The 20298-nt window shown below is 48.2% G+C and overlaps 1 protein-coding gene across 4 annotated transcripts in view; it reads left to right on the top strand.

The window, feature by feature from the left end:
* LOC140389792 (sodium-driven chloride bicarbonate exchanger-like) overlaps positions 1–20298 on the top strand; it is a 548473-nt gene that overhangs the window by 432221 nt on the left and 95954 nt on the right. For all 4 annotated transcript variants that reach the window (XM_072474332.1, XM_072474325.1, XM_072474340.1 and 1 more), the window contains 2 exons: positions 2886–3137; positions 9499–9567. In XM_072474332.1, coding sequence (XP_072330433.1) covers positions 2886–3137; positions 9499–9567 — 321 coding nt within the window. The remainder of the gene's footprint in view (positions 1–2885; positions 3138–9498; positions 9568–20298) is intronic.

Here is a 20298-nt window from a genome sequence, read left to right as displayed (position 1 = left end):
GACATGATCTTTGAATTAGCAACAAATTTTAATCACTGTTATTTTTGAATGCATTGTGTGCTTTGTGTTTGTTAGTCTTCTGCATGGCATATACTTGATTACAAAGGCTAAATTGGAATATGTCATTACCTTAACAATGATAAGCAAGCAAGTTGATTAAACTCTATCGCAATGTTGGTGCACCGTGGATACTACAAAGTTTATGAAATGATATTTTATTCAAACCTTCAGGCAGAATCATGAGCACCTTGCCTCAATTTCACTTTATTTGGATCATTTCCTGATTTAAATGGGCTGTGCTTCTGATAAGAACCAGGAGCAGGAGTAGGCCATCTGGCCCCTCGAGCCTGCTCCGCCATTCAATGAGATCATGGCTGATCTTTTGTGGACTCAGCTCCACCTTCCTGCCCGAACACCATAACCCTTTATTTCTTTATTCTTCAAAAAGCTATCTATCGTTAACTTGGAAACTTTTAATGAAGGAGCCGCAACTGCTTCACTGGGCAGGGAATTCCATAGATTCTCAACCCTTTGGGTGAAGAGGTTTCTCCTAAGCTCAGTCCTAAATCTACCTCCCCTTATTTTGAGGCTATGTCCCTTAGTTCTGCTTTCACTCGCCAATGGAAACAACCTGCCTGCATCTATCCTATCTATTCCCTTCATAGTTTTATGTTTCTAGAAGAGCCCCCCCCCCCCCGCATCCTTCCAAATTCCAACGAGTACAGTCCCAGTCTACTCAACCTCTCCTCATAATCCAATCCCCTCAACTCTGGGATTAACCTAGTCAATCTCCTCTGCACACCCTCCAGGGCCAGTAGGTCCTTTCTCTGGTAAGGAGACCAAAACTGAACACAATACTCCAGGTGTGGCCTCACTAACACCTTGTACAGTTGCAGCATAACCTCCCTAGTCTTAAACTCCATCCCTCTAACAATGAAGAACAAAACTCCATTCGCCTTCTTAATCACCTGTTGCACCATTAAACCAACTTTTTGTGACTCATGCACTAGGACACCCAGGTCTCTCTGCACAGCAGCATGTTTTAATATTTTAGAATTTAAATAATAATCCTTTTTGCTGTTATTCCTACCAAAATGGATAACCTCACATTTGTCAAGATTGTACAACATCTGCCAGACCCTAGCCCATTCACTCAAACTATCCAAATCCCTCTGCAGACTTCCAGTACCATCTGCACATTTTGCTTTACCACTCATCTTAGTGTCATCTGCAAACTTGGACACATTGCACTTGGTCCCCAACTCCAAATCATCTATGTAAATTATGAACAATTGTGGGCCCAACACTGATCCCTGAGGGATACCACTAGCTACCGATTGCCAACCAGAGAAACACCCATTAATCCCCACTCTTTGCTTTCTATTAATTAACCAATCCTCTATCCATGCTACTTCTTTACCCTTCATGCCATGCATCTTTATCTGATGCAGCAACCTTTTGTATGGCACCTTGTCAAAAGCTTTATGGAAATCCATATATACCACATCCATTGGCTCCCCGTTGTCTACCGCACTGGTAATGTCCTCAAAAAATTCCACTAAATTGGTTAGGCACGACTTGCCCTTTATGAACCCATGCTGCATCTGTCCAATAGGATAATTTCCATCCAGATGCCTTGCTATTTCTTCCTTGATGATAGATTCCAGCATAATCCCTACTACCAAAGTTAAGCTAACTGGCCTATCATTACTGTTACTTTATTTGAGACACTCCTTGCATTCATTTCTTAAACCGGCAACATTAAGCATTTTTACCAACCAAATGCTTGTCTTTAATCATTTAAAATGGCAATTCGTTGGTACTGAACATATTCATTTATAACTGAACACGTATTATTAGGTACCAAATGCTACATCATGCTTGTCTAATTTCCATCAGGTGAGGAGGGTTCTACTGGCCCTTCCTGTGGCCTGTTTTGTAATCTACAGTTACAGAAAAACTTCTGGGATGTTTGTGTCCAATGTAAAAAAATGTTCGACCTTCCTTTTAATTTATCAAAATATTTGGTGAAAAATATTCCAGTCAACAAAAATTTAAGCCAGTCTTGCTAATTGTCTTTTCATAGCACACATCAGCCTCCGACACAAAATGTTGCCGACATGGAAATTTTAAAAAATCTTCTCTTTATGCTCTCAGTTTCTGTCAATGTATCTGAGTTCTGCCTTTAAAAATATGCTGTCACCAGTTAATATTTCGGAAATCTATTCATTTCCTTTCCTTAACTGTGATGAAGTTAAGTCATTTCAGCCAATCAGAGGTAATATTGAATTATGTTGCTGAACTGATGTTGGAATTTATATTTCAAGGAAGGGAGCATGGCCATCATCATTGTACTAGCTGATCAATTATGGCATATGAAAAATGCTATTATTATTTCAATTGTTAAGTAAGAGACATGGTACATTTAATTTCATCCTGAAATGACAAATTCCAATCATTCATTTATCAAAGATGTTTATCATATAAATTAAAGTTAAAAATGTTATTTTAAAAATTTAAATATGAAGTGGCCAGCAAGGTGGCATTGAGGTTAGCATTGCTGCCCCACAGCGTCAGGAACCCGGTTTTATTTCCGGCCTTGGGTGACTGTGCGGGGTTTGCATTTTCTCCCCATGTCTGGGTGGATTTCCTCCCACAATCCAAAGATGTGCAAGTTGGATTGATTGGCGGTGCTAAATTGTCCCTTCGTGTTCAAAGTTAGGTAGGGTTGCGGGGATAGAGTGGGGGATTGGTCCTAGGTAGGTGGAGGTCGGTGGGCTGAAGGGCCTCCTTCTGCACTGGAGGAGTTCTATGTTCTACAAAGATGAGTGTCTTTAAAAAATATAGGTATTTGATACTTTATTCTTATTTTAATTGTTTCACAGAAAGGATGTGGTTACCATTTGGATTTAATAATTGTGTCTATCATGCTTGGAATTTGCTCTATTTTGGGATTGCCCTGGTTTGTGGCTGCCACAGTACTCTCCATATCACATGTCAACAGCTTGAAATTGGAGTCGGAATGTTCAGCACCTGGTGAACAGCCAAAGTTCTTGGGTATCCGCGAACAACGAGTAACTGGCCTTATGATATTTATTCTTATGGGGTTATCTGTCTTCATGACCTCCGTTCTACAGGTAATGCCAATGTTTAACAATCGTTCCCGGCATTTCAACAGAAATAAAAATCTGAATAGTAACAAAATAACCCAGCAAGTGACTATTAAACTATAAGCATTTTAAATGAACGTGCATGATTATATTTGTTGAATGTATTTTTCTACTAGGATATTAAGCGGTCAGGATCTGTTCAATATGATGTGATTAAATAATAGCAAAGATGTGTGGGTTGCTTTGCGTGTTGTCAGTAGCTCTAAGGCTGGCCTGGCAAAAGTCACTGATATCTTTTGTTGACTGCAATCATTTCTTGTTATTGTTTCTTAACTTCTCTGCAGCATTTGCTTTTTCAAACACTCCATCCTCGTCCACTCCTCCCCATTTGCACTTTTCTGTTTCCACTTTTAGCTGTCTCTACATGGCTTAGGGTGTCTCCAGCAATGATCTCATCTTCCACTGCCATCAGTTACATGTTACTACTTAGTAACATTATGAGACCACTTTTAATATATTTGCAGACAACACCCAGCCAAACTTCTCCAACAATTTCCTAGGCTCCTTGTTACTCTGTCAAACTGCCTATCTGACATAAGTGGCGAATGTGACTGTACTTTCTGCAACAGAACATTGGGAAGACAGAAAATGTTCATCTATAATTTTGTCTTATTTTGATGGGTCTACAATTTTGCTTCCAAGATTATTTATATTATGACAATCTAAACAATCACGAACTTCTGCTGTTTGGGAATCTTCACAAGAAAGCAGAACCCAGTGTAGAATTGAAGACTGGCTCTGAAGTACAAAGGTAAAAGGGGGACAGTAGTACAGTGACATCATTTGCTAATACAAGATCTAACTCCAGCGTGAAGATAAAAGTCTTCAAGCAATCTGGCTTGGACCTGTACATTTTGTGAATTAACATGGGTTTCAGCTTTTCAATCGAGGGACAGGTATTGTTTCTGATACTATTTTTTCACAAGCATTTTTAAGTTGTCTCAGAAGTATGTTGACAGATCAAATATTGTGGTCGCACATTTGGCAGCACCCGCTCGAGGCGGCTTTTTCGGACCTTTTCCCCGCTTGTTGGGTGGATGTTTCGGTGAAAAAAGGTGTAGGTGGGGCTGGTGGATGGATCCATGAACCAGAAGTGGGTCAAGAAGAAGGGAGCAGTTGGAGCAGGAAAATCTTTTTGCGCCACAGGTCAAGATGGCGGAGGGTAAAGGGCCAGCCCTGCCTGCCCAGTGGTCAATGGAGCAACTGGTGGACTTCTCAAACGAGAAGTTCAGTGGCAGAGGAGAGAAGCCCAGAAGATCGAGCCAAGCCAGTGGAACCACTTAAGAGCGGGAACTGACCGTGTGGAACAGGGGATGGAGTCTCAGGGACAGGCTATTCAGAAGGTGCAGGAGGCGGTGGGGGAGCACAAAGAGCAGCTTGTCTAATTGGCGGCTGAAATAGGTGGATTGGCCATGATAAATTGCTCTTAGTGACCAAAAAGGGTAGGAGGGGTTATTGGGTTACGAGGATAGGGTGGAAGTAAGGGCTTAAGTGGGTCGGTGCAGACTCGATGGGCCGAATGGCCTCCTTCTGCACTGTATGTTCTACGTCTATGAATGATGCGGGAGACCCAGAAGCGGTTAAAGGAGAAGGTGGAGGACCTGGAGAATCACTCCCGGAGACAGAATCTAAGAATCACGGAGATGCTTGAAGGCATCGAGGGAGTGGAAACTGGCTCATATGTAGTCAAATTGCTGGAGGAGTTGATGGGGAGGGGCCCCTGGAGGTCGACCGAGTGTAAAGCACGCTGATGAGGAAGTCGCAGGAGAACGAGCCACCATGGGCAATGGTCGTGCATCTGCACCGATTCCTGGATAAGGAGAAAATATTGAGATGGGCGAGGAAAACGAGGAGGTGCACTTGGGAGGGGAGCGAGCTTCGGGTGTACCAGGACCTGGAAGCAGACCTGGCGAAGAGGAGTGTCCGGTTCAATTGAGTGTAGGCTGCCCTCTTTAAAATGGGGGGTGGGGATATCAGGATGTTGGACCTGGCCCGCCTTTGGGTGACTTTTAACAGCAGAGACCATTATTTCGGGTCACCAGAGGAGGCAATGGAATTTTTAAGAGACAATGGACTGGCAGGAGAAGGTGGACATTGAACTGTGGAGGAACTGTAAAGAGATGTCTGCTTTTTCTGTCTTTTTCATTTGCTGGTTGTTGGAGAACATCTCTCCTTTGAGATGTTTTGTTGGATTTGGTGGTGGGGTGTTTGAGGAGCGTCGAGGGGGAGTGTACCGAGGGCGGCACAGTGGTGCAGTGCTTAGCAGAGGTTGGTCACATGGAATGTGAGAGGGCTGAATGGGCCAGTCAAACGGTGGCATTGGTTTGCGCACTTGAGGAGCTTGAAGGCGGTTGTTGCAAGAAACACCTGAAGATCAGGGATTTGACAAGGCTAAGAAAAGGGTGGGTAGGGCAAGCCTTTCATTCGGAGATGGACATGAAGATGAGAAGGGTGGCAGTGTTGGTGGGGAACATTGTGGCAGATTCGGGAGGGAGGAACGTGATGGTGAGTGGGAAGGGAGGGGATGCCGGTGGTTTTAGTTAATGTTTATGCCCCAAACTGAGACGATATGAAGTTTAGGAGACGGGTGCTGGGGAAGGTCTCGGACCTGGACTCGCACTGGCTGATTATGGGCGGGACTTTAACGCGGTCATTGATCCAGGTTTTGACCGGTCAAGCCTGAGGTCGGGAAGGGTGTCGACGGTGGCGAATGAGCAGAAGGGGTTCATGTGGCGCATGGGAGGGGTAGACCGTGGAGGTTTTGGAGACCGAGAGCGAAGGTGTTCTCGTACTTCTCCTCTGCACATAAGGTGTACTCTCGGATTGATTTTTTCGTGGTGGACGAGAAGCTGCTGGTGGGAGTTGACGACTCTGGATTCTTGGCGATCGTGGTTTCAGACCACGTTTCACACTGGGTGGACTTGTAAGTGGACTGGGGAGGCTGGATGTAGTGTTGTTAGCGGATGAAGATGTGTGTGGTGCAGCACGGTGGCGCAGTGGGTTAGCCCTGCTGCTTTACGGCGCCGAGATCCCAGGTTCGATCCCGGCTCTGGGTCACTGTCCGTGTGGAGTTTGCACATTCTCCCGTGTTTGCGTGGGTTTCGCCCCCACAACCCAAAGATGTGCAGGCTGGGTGGATTGGTCACGCTAAATTGCCCCTTAATTGGAAAAAATGAATTGGGTAGTCTAAATTTTAAAAGAAAAAAAAAGAAGAGGTGTGCGAGCGGGTGAGGGCTGACATCTGGGGGTAAGTAGAACTGAACGATACAGGTGAAGTCTCGGCTGCCATGCTGTGGGAGGCGCTCAAGGCAGTGGTTAGGGGGGAGTTCATATCGATACATGCACATAGGGAGAAGGAGGAGTGAGCAGAGACTACAAGGCTGGTGGACGGGATTCTGTAGGTGGACAGGATGTGTTCGGAGGCCCCGGAGGATGGGTTGATGAAGGAAAGGCAGAAGCTCCAGATTGAGTTTGGGCTGGTGTCCATGGGGAAGGCAGTAGGACAGTTGCGGAGGGCCAGAAGGGTAGTGTATGAGTACAGGGAGAAGGCAAGTAGGATGCTGGCCCACCAACTTAGGAAACAGGAGTCAACAAGGAAGATGGGGGCCTCCATTGGACTGGTGGAGGTGATGGAGGACATGGGGGTGATTCAGGCAGGGAAGGATCTGGGCCCAGATGGGTTCCATGTAGAATTTTACAAGAAGTTTGGAGGGAACAAACAAAAGAACAACAAAGAACAAAGAAATGTACAGCACAGGAACAGGCCCTTCGGCCCTCCAAGCCCGTGCCGACCATGCTGCCCGACTAAACTACAATCTTCTACACTTCATGGGTCCGTATCCGTCTATTCCCATCCTATTCATGTATTTGTCAAGATGCCCCTTAAATGTCACTATCGTCCCTGCTTCCACCACCTCCTCCGGTAGCGAGTTCCAGGCACCCACGACCCTCTGCGTAAAAAACTTGCCTCGTATATCTACTCTAAACCTTGCCCCTCTCACCTTAAACCTATGCCCCCTAGTAATTGACCCCTCTACCCTGGGGAAAAGCCTCTGACTATCCACTCTGTTGGGAGAGCTGCCGTTCAAGGTGCTGGGGGTGAGCTTCAGGTACATGGGCATCCAGGTGGCGCGGGGTTGGGAGCAGCTGCATATGTTGAATCTGGCTCGGTTGGTGGAAAAGATGAAGGGGGGATTTGTTTTAAGAGGTGAGTTGTGTTGCCACTGTCGCTGGCGGGGTGGGTGCAGAAAGTGAAAATGGCGGTGCTGCCAATGCTCGTATTTGTCGAATAGAACCTCCCGATCTTCGTCCCCAAATCACACTTTAAGAAAACCAATACTTTGATCTCGGGTTTTGTGTGGGCGAAGAAAATCCCAGGGGTTGAGAAGGTGCTGTTAGAACGACGGCAAGGGGGATGGAAGCAGGTTGGCCTTGCCAAACATAATGAATTAATATTGGGCAGCAACCATCGCTATGGTGAGGAAGCGAGTAATGGGGGAGAGAACAGCATGGAGTAGTTGGAGGCGGCGTCTTGCAGGGGTACAGGTTTAGGGAAATTGTTGACGGCGTTTCTGCCGGTAAGTACTCCATGAGCTCAGTGGTGGTGGCGGCCCTGAGAGTATGGGGGCAGCAGCTGAGGTTGGAAGGTGCCTCGGTGTGGGCACCGATTTGCAGCAATCACAGGATCCCACCGGGGGAGTTGGACGCAAGGTTTCAGGGGTGACAACGGGCAGGGATTGATCAGTTTGGGGACCTTTTTGTGGGGGGCAACTCTGCGAGTTTAGAGGACTTGGAGGAGGAATATGAGCTGTCCAGTGGGAATGGGTTCAGATAATTACAGGTCCGGGACTTTGTGAGGAAGAAGGTGCAGTCTTATCCTTGTATGCCGCCCTTGGGGTTGCAGGATAAGGTGACTTTGAGGAAAGGAGTGGGTGAGGGTAGGGTGCCTGAGATCTACAAGGAGCTAATGGACTGGGAGGGAGCCCTGATAGGGGAAGTCAAACTGAAATGGAAGGAGAAACTGGGGGGGAATTGGAGGCTGGGTTGTGGGAGGTGAATGTGCCCTCGTCGTGTGCGAGGCTCAGCCTTAACCAATTTAAGGGAGTTCACAGGGACACAGGACGGCGGTGAGGATGAGCAGGTTTTTTGAGGGGGTGGATTGGCCATGCCACCAAACCCAACAAAACATCTCAAAGGAGAGAAGTTTTCCAATAATCACATGTTTTGGGCAAATCCAAAACTGAAGGGGTTCTAGCAGGGGTTCATCATGGTAGAATAGTGGTTAGCACAATGGCTTCACAGCGCCAGGGTCCCAGGTTCGATTCCTGGCTTGGGTCACTGTCTGTGCGGAGTCTGCACATTCTCCCCGTGTCTGCGTGGGTTTCCTCCGGGTGCTCCGATTTCCTCCCAGTCCAAAGATGTGCAGGGGTCGGCGGATTGGCTGTGCTAAATTGCCCTTAGCGTCCAAAAAAGGTAAGCTAAGGTGGGATTACACTGATAGTGTGGGGATAGGGTGGAGGTGTGGGCTTAGGTGGGGTGCTCTTTCCAGGGGCCGCTGCAGACTCGATGGGCCAAATGGCCTCCTTCTGCACTGTAAATTCTATGTCTGTAATGTCCGAGGTGTTGAGGGTGAAGGTGGTCTCGAGTCCAGAAGTGGCGATATTTGGAGTGCCGGAAGGCCCGGGAGTCCAGGGAGCGAGAGACGCCGATGTCCTGGCCTTTGCCTCCTTGGTAGCCCGGAGACAGATTTTGCTGGAGTGGAAGGACCCAAAGCCATCGAAACCGGGGGTGTGGGTAAGCGACCTGGCAGAGTTCCTGAGGTTGGAGAAAATCCAGTTCGTCTTAAGAGGGTTGGTTGATGGGTTTGCCCAGAGGTGGCAGCCCTTCATCAACTTCTTCAAGGAGAATTGAGACGTCAGCAGGGAGGGGGGGGGGGGGGGGGGAGATAAATGGATTAAAATGGGGCAGGCAGGAGGGGAAGGGGGGGAAGGGCAGGGGTGTTGGGATGTTGATTAGCTAGTTATTTATTATGATGTTCCTGTTTTTTCTTGCTCTTGCTTTTGTTTGTATTTACTGTTTCTACAAATGCCTTAATAAAGATATGTTTTTAAAAAAAGAAGGTATTTTAAGAAAAATCGAGATCTTGCTCTGCTAGATGTTAAGCAGTGGATAAAATGGTTGGGCTCATGTCTGAATTAGAAAGCGATAAGAGAAGTCTAATGTATATTAATATTTAACAGTGAAAGTCTGAGTTTTGACTAAATTGTTTTATATATAGAAATCCTGCAATTGTACCAAAGAGAAAATAAAATCTTTTTCTTTGTTTTAGTTTATTCCAATGCCAGTATTGTATGGAGTGTTCCTATACATGGGTGCATCTTCTCTAAGAGGAATTCAGGTAAATATTTATGCCTTTGTAACTGCGTGCCTTAAAAAAAAATGTATTTTGTATTCATCAAGTTAAATTATGCCAGTGGTGAAAGAAAATCAATAGAATGCAGATGAACAGAATGGGGTTTACCTTTGGCTAGAAACCTTGCTGGACAAGCCGTATAAATCCTGTGGCAGCAATTCCGAGTCATAGTAATTCTGCAGCGAGTAACTCACAAACTGACTCCCAGAAACCTGTCCATTATTTGAAGGGCACAAGTCAGGAGTGTGATTAAATGCTGTTCACTTGCCTGGAAAAGTGCAGCTCTAACAGCACTCAAGAAAGCGCTCCACCATTCAGAACAAAGCAGCCCACTTGATTGGCACCCATCCACCATCTTAAACACTCACTCCCTCCAGTGGCAGCAAAGTATATATCATCTACAAAATATACTGCAGCAACTTGCCAAGTCTTCTTTGATAGAACCTTTCCAACCTGCTACCCAGAAGGACAAGCTCAGCAGGTTGATGGAAACAGCAACCTCTGCAAGTTCTCCTCCAACACACACACCAACATTTTCTTTTTATAAATTTAGAGTATCCAATTCATTTCTTTTCCAATTAAGGGGCAATTTAGCATGGCCATTGTACCTACTCTGCACATCTTTGGGTTTGTGGGGATGAGACCCATACAGACATGGGGAGAATGTGCAAACCCCCCCCCCCCCCCCCCCCCAAAGGACAGTGACCCAGGGCCAGGATCGAGCCTGGATCCTCGGTGCTGTCAGGCAGCAGTGTTAACCACTGCACCACTGTGCAGGCCTGAGACACGCACCATCCTGACTTGGAATTATGTATGGATGTACCTACACCACATGGACTTCAGAAGTTCCAGAAAGTGGCTCACTACCACCTTCTCAAGGGCAATGTAGGAAGAACAACAAATGCTTTGTCAGCAAGGATCACATCCCATAAATGAATTTTTTAAAAATCGAGCAGCACCAGGACCAATATTTATCTGAGTAGATGTAGGCTAAAGCTTCCTCTGATCTCCTAGAGGGATGATTGGTACTAATGTCAGAAGGCAGATCCAATGTAACAGTCTGATTTTTCCAATTTTTCTCTCTATATTGCATTATACTTTTTGCCTTCCTGGGGCGAGACTACAAGACTTGATTTGAACCATGCATAGTTTTATAGTATGTGTTAATTGTCACAGGGCAATTGATTGAAAATACTGAGTTGTTTTACATGGATTGAGCCAACTGAGCTGAATGAAATACAGTCTACAGCCTTTGGAATGAGAACATTTCTGGCACCAGGACCAACATTGACATCATGACTAATTGATTATTAATCAAAGCTAACTCCTATGCTCATGCTTGATGACTCCATTGAGTCTTCCACAGAGTCCAGGGTCTGGAATTTCCTATAGATTACTACTTATATTTGGAAAGGATTTGGCATGGCAAACAGAGCAGCACTGGCTTGTGGAGACTGTTGTCTCAAATAGCTTCGCAAAAATTTGCTCATGAATTATTATAGTCATTTACTGTACAAAATAACACTAGCCGACTTTGCAGCCTGCTTGGAGCCTAATGCACTTCATATCAATGAGATCAATGGGACAAACTTAACACCCATAACACAAGTCCCCCAATCTCCATCTGCAAATCATTAGCACTACTGTATAAGTAGCTTAAGAATACAGAAAGATAACTCTGAGGTGAATAACACATTGCAAAGGCTATTTTGCGTGCTGCTACTGAAGAATGACATTACCTGTCTGAAAATGTATCTGTCCGGTGCTTTGGAACTTTAGTCATATTATTTTTAGTTTCATTTAGTTCTACTAAATGTGCAGTTCTGCATTGAATTTCTGAATGGAAAAACTCCATTCTCCAAAGACAAGGAGAATGAAGACATGGAAGAGACTAGATTGGAAGCTCCGAGAGGAAAACATCTTAGAAGGTACTTTGTTGTAAATGCTCACATCCACTCACAGGATATGCAGGCAAGATAAGTTCTTATTTAGATATTCTGGCTTTCAAAGTCTCAGAAGACTATGCTTCTACCTACCCACTCACCTAGCCCCACACCCACCAGAAATTGTTGAGGAAATATGTCAACCACTGGCTGAAGATCTGCTGTCCACTCAGACCAAGAGAAGAATATTAAATGTATCAGTCAAAATCACTTTAAATATCAATGGCTGTGGATTTTTTGAGGCAGTATCTGAACCACATCAAAAAGGCCACTGATGATCTATTGCACAAGGCTGCCCAAATCATACCCTTCCCTTTGGAATTAGACATACATAGAGAAAGAGACCTGTTCACTTCTAACTAACAGGTTCTCACAGATAGGAAGAATGATTAAATGGAACAAACAAAGCTCTATATGGTGACGTCCTAAGTTCATCAAAGTAACAGCTTTCATTCTATTAATGCAGGGTTTTTCAAACTCAGAGTCGCGACCCGCGGGTGGATCGTGGATGGGTGTTGGGAGGGTCACGGAGCGATGGGTTGTGGCGTTCCTGGTCATGGGAAGAAGACCTCAGCATTCTTAAAAGCCGGACGCGGGCAGTCCCTGATTGGTTGTGGCATTTGAGGGGCCGGGCAGCGTGAGGCTGGGCTGTGTGCTGATCACCGTGCGGGCGATGGGACAGGGGCTGACAGGCATCCACGTGGTCACGCAATGCTAACGGTGGTGGCCCAGCTTGGAGCTCTGCTCTGGTGCTTGCTCTCTGCCCACTGCTCGGCTCATCCCCATCCACTGATCGGCAGTGTGCGACCAGCTGCTCCGTGGTCAAGCTGCTGAATGGCCAGCGCAACGTCCACTTGCACTCTCATGACGTGCAGTACTGGTCGGGAAGTGGTCAGCAGTCTGTGACTGGGTTGGATGCAGCTACTGGACAGTGAGAGGGAAGCCAGGCCAGGTTTGTCGGCGAGGGATACCGATCAAACGAAGCCAATCAATAGGACTGACACATGTCAACGCTGGAAGAAACCTACACAGTCATCACTTTGTGTTGCCACTCTCTGGAAACCAGAAAGTAAGTGCTTTTGGTGATAATGGAGAAGGAGATGACTTGGATGTTTGGATAGTGCAATGCAGTGGAACCAGTAAGAAATATTGTGACATTATATGTGTTTGACAAGTTACTTCATCTCGTCTAAAGTCATAGTTTGTAAAGTCAAAGATCGGAATTTTTTTCTATACTTGTTTAAATTTCTAAAAATTGGAAATCTATTTAAAATAAATTTTATGTGTAAATGTAAGGATGTGCATGTTCCACTGAAATAGTTTTAATTTTCAGTAGTAAAAAGTCATAAACGTAGAAATATCAGGTATTGGAAATAAAGCTTCAAAGTTTAAAAAAAAAAGAATGCCAGCCACGACCGGCCTTTATATATGAACGATGGAGTCTTTACACCAGAAGCAGAGGGAAGATCACACGCCTGGCAAGCGCACTGATGCCACATGCCCTGTACGTCCGTGCTTTGGGCATGAAATCATGGAGGTGATTTTGTAGCTGCCAGCAAGCAAGCAAGAGGACCTATGTGAAGAACTGAAGGTGGATTATTTTGTAATAAGGAAGAGGGGGGCCAAAGACACAAACAGACCAGGATCTCGCAACTAAATCTCTGGAGAGAGCTTCTCCGGAGATTCTACGGCAGGACAAAGCAGTGCTGGTGTGAGCTATTTACCGAGCCCCAGAGCCTCTGGTGAACAAACATTAAGAAGAAACTGAAATCGGGAACAAAGCAGGAGAAAGATGATTTCTTGAGATTTGGCTTTAATTGTGCCAGTGAAAACCAGGATGCAAAGCCTTTGTGTGTTATATGCAAGGGAATACTGGCAAATGAAAGTTTTAAAAAAAAATATATATTTTATTAAAGTTTTCAAACACAATTTTTTCCCTTACAAATCAAAAAAAAATGGTAACATGATAACTGCTATACAACATTGTTTAACTAACATAGTAAACTAACCAAATAACACGAAGTAATACTACCCCCCCACCCCCTGTCCCCCTCCAAAACACAAACAATTCCCCCCCCCGGGTTGCTGCTGCTGGCCATCTATCTTCCCCCTGATGCTCCGCTAGGTAGTCGAGGAACGGTTGCCACCATCTGGTGAACCCTTGAGCTAATCCTCTCAGCGCAAACTTCATCCGCTCTAGTTTTATGAACCCCGCCATATCGTTTATCCAGGCCTCCAGTCCGAGGGGTTTCGCTTCCTTCCACATGAGTAAAATCCTACGCCGGGCTACTAGGGACGCAAAGGCCACAACATCGGCCTCTCTCGCCTCCTGCACTCCCGGCTCATCCGCTACTCCAAATATAGCTAACCCCCAGCCTGGCTTGACCCGGACCTTCACCACCTTAGAGATCACTCCCGTCACTCCCCTCCAATACCCCTCCAGTGCCGGACACAACCAAAACATATGTGTGTGGTTCGCCGGGCTTCCCCCGCACCTCCCACACTTGTCCTCCACGCCGAAGAACCTGCTCAACCTTGCTCCCGTTATGTGTGCTCTATGCAGCACCTTAAATTGGATCAGGCTAAGCCTGGCACACGAGGAAGAGGAATTTACCCTGCTTAGGGCATCAGCCCACAAACCCTCCTCAATCTCCTCCCCGAGCTCTTCTTCACATTTTCCCTTCAGTTCGCCCACCAGCTCCTCCCCCTCTTCTCTCATCTCCCGGTATATCTCTGACACATTGCCCTCCCCGACCCACACCCCCGAAAGCACCCTGTCCCGGATCCCCTGTGTCGGGAGCAGCGGAAATTCCCTCACCTGTTGTCTCGTGAACGCTCTCACCTGCATATATCTAAAGAAATTTCCCCGGGGCAGCTCATACTTTTCCTCCAGTGTTCCCAAGCTCGCAAACGTCCCGTCTATAAATAAATCTCCCACTCTCCTGATTCCTAGCCGGTTCCAGCTCTGGAATCCTCCGTCCAGCCTCCCTGGGGCAAACCTATGGTTGTTCCTAATCGGGGACCACACCGAGGCTCCCAGCACACCCCTCTGTCGACTTCATTGCCCCCAGATACTTAATGTTGCCGCCACCACTGGGTTCGTGGTAAAGTTTTTTGGGGAGAGCGGTAGTGGTGCCGTCACCAGCGCTTTTAAACTCGTCCCTTTGCAGGACTTCATCTCCAACCTCTTCCACGCCGCTCCCTCTCCCTCTATCATCCATTTACGAATCATCGCCACGTTGGCGGCCCAGTAGTAGTCGCCCAAATTCGGCAATGCCAGTCCCCCTCTGTCTCTGCTACGTTGTAGGAACCCCCTCCTTACCCTCGGGGCCTTCCCTGCCCACACGAAGCTCGTGATGCTCCTATCTATTTTTTTTAAGAAGGCCTTAGTGATCAGTATAGGGAGACATTGGAACACAAATAGGAACCTCGGGAGGACCATCATCTTAATTGCCTGCACTCCGCCCGCCAGTGACAGCGGCTGCATGTCCCACCTTTTGAAATCCTCTTCCATTTGTTCCACCAGCCGTGTCAGATTGAGTCTGTGTAAGGTTCCCCAGCTCCTGGCTATCTGAATCCCCAGGTATCGGAAGTTTCTTTCCACTCTCCTTAGCGGTAGGCCATCTATCCCTCTACTCTGGTCCCCAGGGTGTATCACAAAAAGCTCACTCTTTCCCATGTTAAGCCTATATCCCGAGAAATCTCCAAACTCCCTCAATATCTGCATGACCTCTGTCATCCCCCCCACTGGGTCCGTCACATACAGCAGTAGGTCATCCGCGTAGAGTGACACTCGGTGTTCCTCTCCCCCTCTAATCACCCCTCTCCATTTTCTGGAGTCTCTCAGCGCTATGGCCAGTGGTTCAATTGCCAGCGCGAACAGTAATGGGGACAACGGGCATCCCTGTCTTGTTCCCCTGTGTAGTCGAAAATACTCTGACCTTTGCCGACCTGTGACCACACTTGCCGTTGGGGCCCCATAGAGGAGTTTAACCCAGCTGACAAACCCGTCCCCGAACCCGAACCTCCTCAGCACCTCCCATAGATACTCCCACTCCACCCTATCAAATGCCTTCTCTGCATCCATTGCCGCCACTATCTCTGCCTCCCCCTCTGCTGGGGGCATCATTATCACCCCTAATAGCCGTCGCACATTGACATTTAATTGTCTCCCCTTTACGAACCCTATCTGGTCTTCGTGCACCACCCCCGGGACACAATCCTCTATCCTTGTTGCCAGCACCTTTGCCAGCAACTTGGCGTCCACATTTAGCAGTGAGATAGGCCTATAGGACCCGCACTGCAGCGGATCTTTATCTCGCTTCAAGATTAGCGATATCGTCGCCTCCGACATTGACGGGGGTAGGGTCCCCCCTTCTCTGGCCTCGTTAAAGGTCCTTACCAGCAGCGGGGCCAACAAGTCCACATATTTTCTATAGAATTCCACCGGGAACCCATCTGGTCCTGGGGCCTTCCCTGCCTGCATGTTCCCCAGCCCCTTGGTAACCTCGTCCACCCCAATCGGCGCCCCCAGGCCTTCCACCTCCTGCTCCTCCACTCTCGGGAACCTTAATTCGTCCAAAAACTGCCGCATCCCCTCTTTTCCCTCCGGGGGTTGAGACCTATATAGTCTCTCGTAAAAGGTCTTAAACACCTCGTTTATCTTCCCTGCTCTCCGCACCTTGGCTCCCATTTCATCCCTAATTCCCCCTATCTCCCTCGCCGCTGTCCTCTTTCGCAGCTGATGGGCCAACAGGCGACTCGCCTTTTCCCCATATTCATATCTCATCCCGTGTGCCTTCCTCCACTGTGCCTCTGCCCTCCCTGTGGTCAGCAGGTTGAACTCCGTCTGGAGTCGTCGCCTCTCCCTGTATAGTCCTTCATCCGGGGCCTCCGCATATTTTTTATCTACCCTCAAAATCTCCCCCAGTAGTCTTTCCCTTTCCTTGGCCTCTATTTTCCCCTTGTGGGCCCTGATGGAGATCAGCTCTCCTCTGACCACCGCCTTTAGTGCTTCCCATACTACTCCCACTCGGACCTGCCCGTCGTCATTGGCCTCCAGGTACCTTTCGATACATCCCCGCACCCTTCCGCAGACTCCCTCATCCGCCAATAATCCCACATCCAGTCGCCAGAGTGAACGCTGCTCCCTCTCCTCTCCTAATTCCAGGTCCACCCAGAGTGGGGCATGATCTGAAACAGCTATGGCTGTGTACTCAGTTCCTTCCACCCTCGAGATCAGTGACCTTCCCAAAACAAAGAAATCTATCCGGGAGTACACCTTGTGAACATGGGAGAAGAAGGAGAACTCTTTGGCCATCGGCCTAACAAATCGCCACGGATCCACTCCCCCCATTTGGTCCATAAACCCCCTAAGCACCTTGGCCGCTGCTGGCCTTCTTCCGGTCCTGGATCTAGATCTATCTAACCCTGGGTCCAGCACGGTGTTGAAGTCCCCCCCCCATTATCAGGTTTCCTACCTCCAGGTCCGGGATACGTCCCAGCATCCGCTTCATAAATCCCGCATCATCCCAATTCGGGGCATATACGTTAACCAACACGACCTCCATTCCCTGCAGTCTGCCACTCACCATCACATATCTGCCACCGCTGTCTGCTACAATGTTCCTAGCCTCAAATGACACCCGTTTCCCCACCAGTATGGCCACCCCTCTGTTCTTTGCACCCAGCCCTGAGTGGAACACTTGTCCCACCCATCCTTTCCTTAACCTAACTTGGTCCGCCACCTTCAGGTGCGTCTCCTGAAGCATGGTCACGTCTGCCCTCAGTCCTTTCAAGTGCGCGAACCCTCGGGCCCTCTTAATCGGCCCATTTAGGCCTCTCACGTTCCACGTGATCAGCCGAACTGGGGGGCTGCCTGCCCCCCTCCCCTGTCGACTAGCCATCACCCTCTCTGGGCCAGTCCCACGTCCCGGTTCCGCGCACCCACCCGTTCCCCAGGCGGCGCATCCCCGCCCCGACCACCTTTTCTTTTACCAGTTCCTCTTCTTTTTAAAAAAAAGATATTTTATTCAAATTTTTTGGCCAAACGAAACAATACAAAGGTTTTCCTTTTTACAACAATAAAACAGTATAAATAAGTGGCCGTTTTTAACAAATAAATAAATAATATATATATAAACTAAATGGCAACTGCCATATCAAAAATAATAACTCTCCAAAAATAAAATCAAACAATCCAATATACATAGCCTAATACAAATATCTATACAAAAACACCCCTGAGGACCCGCCCAGGCTCTCTCTCCCCCCCCCCCCCCCCCCCGGGCCCCGGGTTGCTGCTGTTACCTTCCCATTTACTTTATCGTTCTGCGAGGTAGTCAATGAACGGTTGCCACCGCCTGGTGAACCCTTGAGCCGAACCCCTTAGTGCGAACTTTATCCGTTCTAGTTTTATAAACCCTGCCATGTCATTTACCCAGGTCTCCACGCCCGGGGGTTTGGCTTCTTTCCACATAAGCAATATCCTTCGCCGGGCTACTAGGGACGCAAAGGCCAAGACATCAGCCTCTTTTGCCTCCTGCACTCCCGGCTCTTCTGCAACCCCAAATCTAGCCAACCCCCAGCCTGGCTCAACCCGGACCCCCACCACCTTCGAAAGCACCTTTGCCACCCCCACCCAGAACCCCTGCAGTGCCGGACATGACCAAAACATGTGGGTGTGGTTTACTGGGCTTCTCGAGCATCTCCCACACCTATCCTCTACCCCGAAAAATTTACTGAGCCTTGCTCCGGTCATATGTGCCCTGTGTAAAACCTTGAATTGTATCAGGCTTAGCCTGGCGCATGAGGACGACGAGTTTACCCTACGTAGGGCATCAGCCCACAGCCCCTCCTCAATCACTTCCCCCAGCTCTTTTTCCCATTTCCCCTTCAGGTCATCCACCATGATCCCCCCCCTCGTCCCTCATTTCCCTGTATATATCCAACACCCTACCATCCCCCACCCATGTCCCTGAGATCACTCTATCTTGAATCTCCTGCATCGGGAGCTGCGGGAATTCCCTCACCTGCTGCCTCGCAAAAGCCCTCAGTTGCATGTATCGAAATTCATTCCCTTGGGGCAACCCATATTTTTCCGTCAGCGCTCCCAGACTCGCAAACGTCCCGTCTACAAACAGATCTCTCAGTTGCACAACCCCAGCTCTCTGCCATGCTCCAAATCCCCCATCCATTCTCCCCGGGACAAACCTATGGTTATTTCTTATCGGGGACCGCACCGAGGCTCCCGTCCTTCCCCTATGTCGTCTCCACTGCCCCCAAATTTTTAGTGTTGCCACCACCACTGGACTTGTGGTGTATTTCTTCGGAGAGAACGGCAACGGCGCCGTCACCATTGCTTGTAGGCTGGTTCCTTTGCAGGACGCCATCTCCAATCTCTTCCACGCCGCTCCCTCCCCTTCTCCCATCCACTTACACACCATTGAGATATTGGCGGCCCAGTAGTATTCACTTAGGCTCGGTAGTGCCAGCCCCCCCCTATCCCTGCTACACTGCAAGAACCCCCTCCTCACTCTCGGGGTCTTCCCGGCCCACACAAAACTCATGACACTTTTCTCAATTCTCTTGAAAAAAGCCTTTGTGACCATCACCAGAAGGCACTGAAACACAAAGAGGAATCTCGGGAGGACTACCATTTTGACCGCCTGCACCCTACCCACCAGTGACAGGGGCACCATGTCCCATCTCTTAAAATCCTCCTCCATCTGTTCCACCAATCTTGTTAAATTAAGCCTATGTAACGGTCCCCAACTCCTGGCTATCTGAATCCCTAAGTACCGGAAATCTCTTGTCACCTTCCTCAGCGGTAAGTCATCTATTCCCCTGCTCTGCTCCCCCGGATGCACCACAAACAACTCACTCTTCCCCATATTCAATTTATACCCCGAAAATTCCCCAAACTCCCTAAGTGTCTGCATTATCTCAGGCATCCCCTCCACTGGGTCCGCAACATACAGCAATAAATCATCTGCATACAAAGATACCCGGTGTTCTTCTCCTCCCCTGAGTACTCCCCTCCACTTCCTGGAGCCCCTCGGTGCTATGGCCAGGGGCTCAATCGCCAATGCAAACAGTAACGGAGACAGGAGACACCCCTGCCTCGTCCCTCTATGAAGACGGAAGTAGTCAGACCTCTGTCTGTTCGTGACCACGCTCGCCACCGGGGCCCTTTACAGCAGCTGTACCCATCCGATATACCCTTCTCCAAAACCAAATCTGCTCAGCACCTCCCACAGATAATCCCACTCCACTCTGTCGAATGCTTTCTCGGCGTCCATCGCCACCACTATCTCCGCCTCCCCCTCTGGTGGGGGCATCATCATTACCCCTAGCAACCTCCGTATGTTCGTGTTCAGCTGTCTCCCCTGAACGAACCCAGTTTGATCCTCGTGGACCACCCCCGGGACACAGTCCTCTATCCTAGGCGCCATCACCTTAGCCAGGAGCTTAGCATCTACATTTAAAAGGGAAATGGGCCTGTAGGACCCACACTGCAGCGGGTCTTTTTCCTTCTTCAAAAGGAGCGATACCGTTGCCTCCGACATAGTCGGGGGCAGCTGCCCCCTTTCCCTGGCCTCATTAAAGGTTCTCGTCAAAAGCGGGGCCAGTAGGTCCATATACTTCCTATAAAATTCCACCGGGAATCCGTCCAGTCCCGGGGCCTTCCCCGCCTGCATGCTCCCAATCCCCTTTACCACCTCCTCCATCTCAATCTGTGCTCCCAGTCCCGCCCTCTCCTGCTCCTTCACCT

The sequence above is a fragment of the Scyliorhinus torazame genome, chromosome 2 (assembly GCF_047496885.1).
Source record: "Scyliorhinus torazame isolate Kashiwa2021f chromosome 2, sScyTor2.1, whole genome shotgun sequence".
Classification (NCBI taxonomy): Eukaryota; Metazoa; Chordata; class Chondrichthyes; order Carcharhiniformes; family Scyliorhinidae; genus Scyliorhinus; species Scyliorhinus torazame.
Note: the sequence above shows the minus strand (reverse complement) of the source record. Positions and strands in the feature narration are given on the sequence as shown.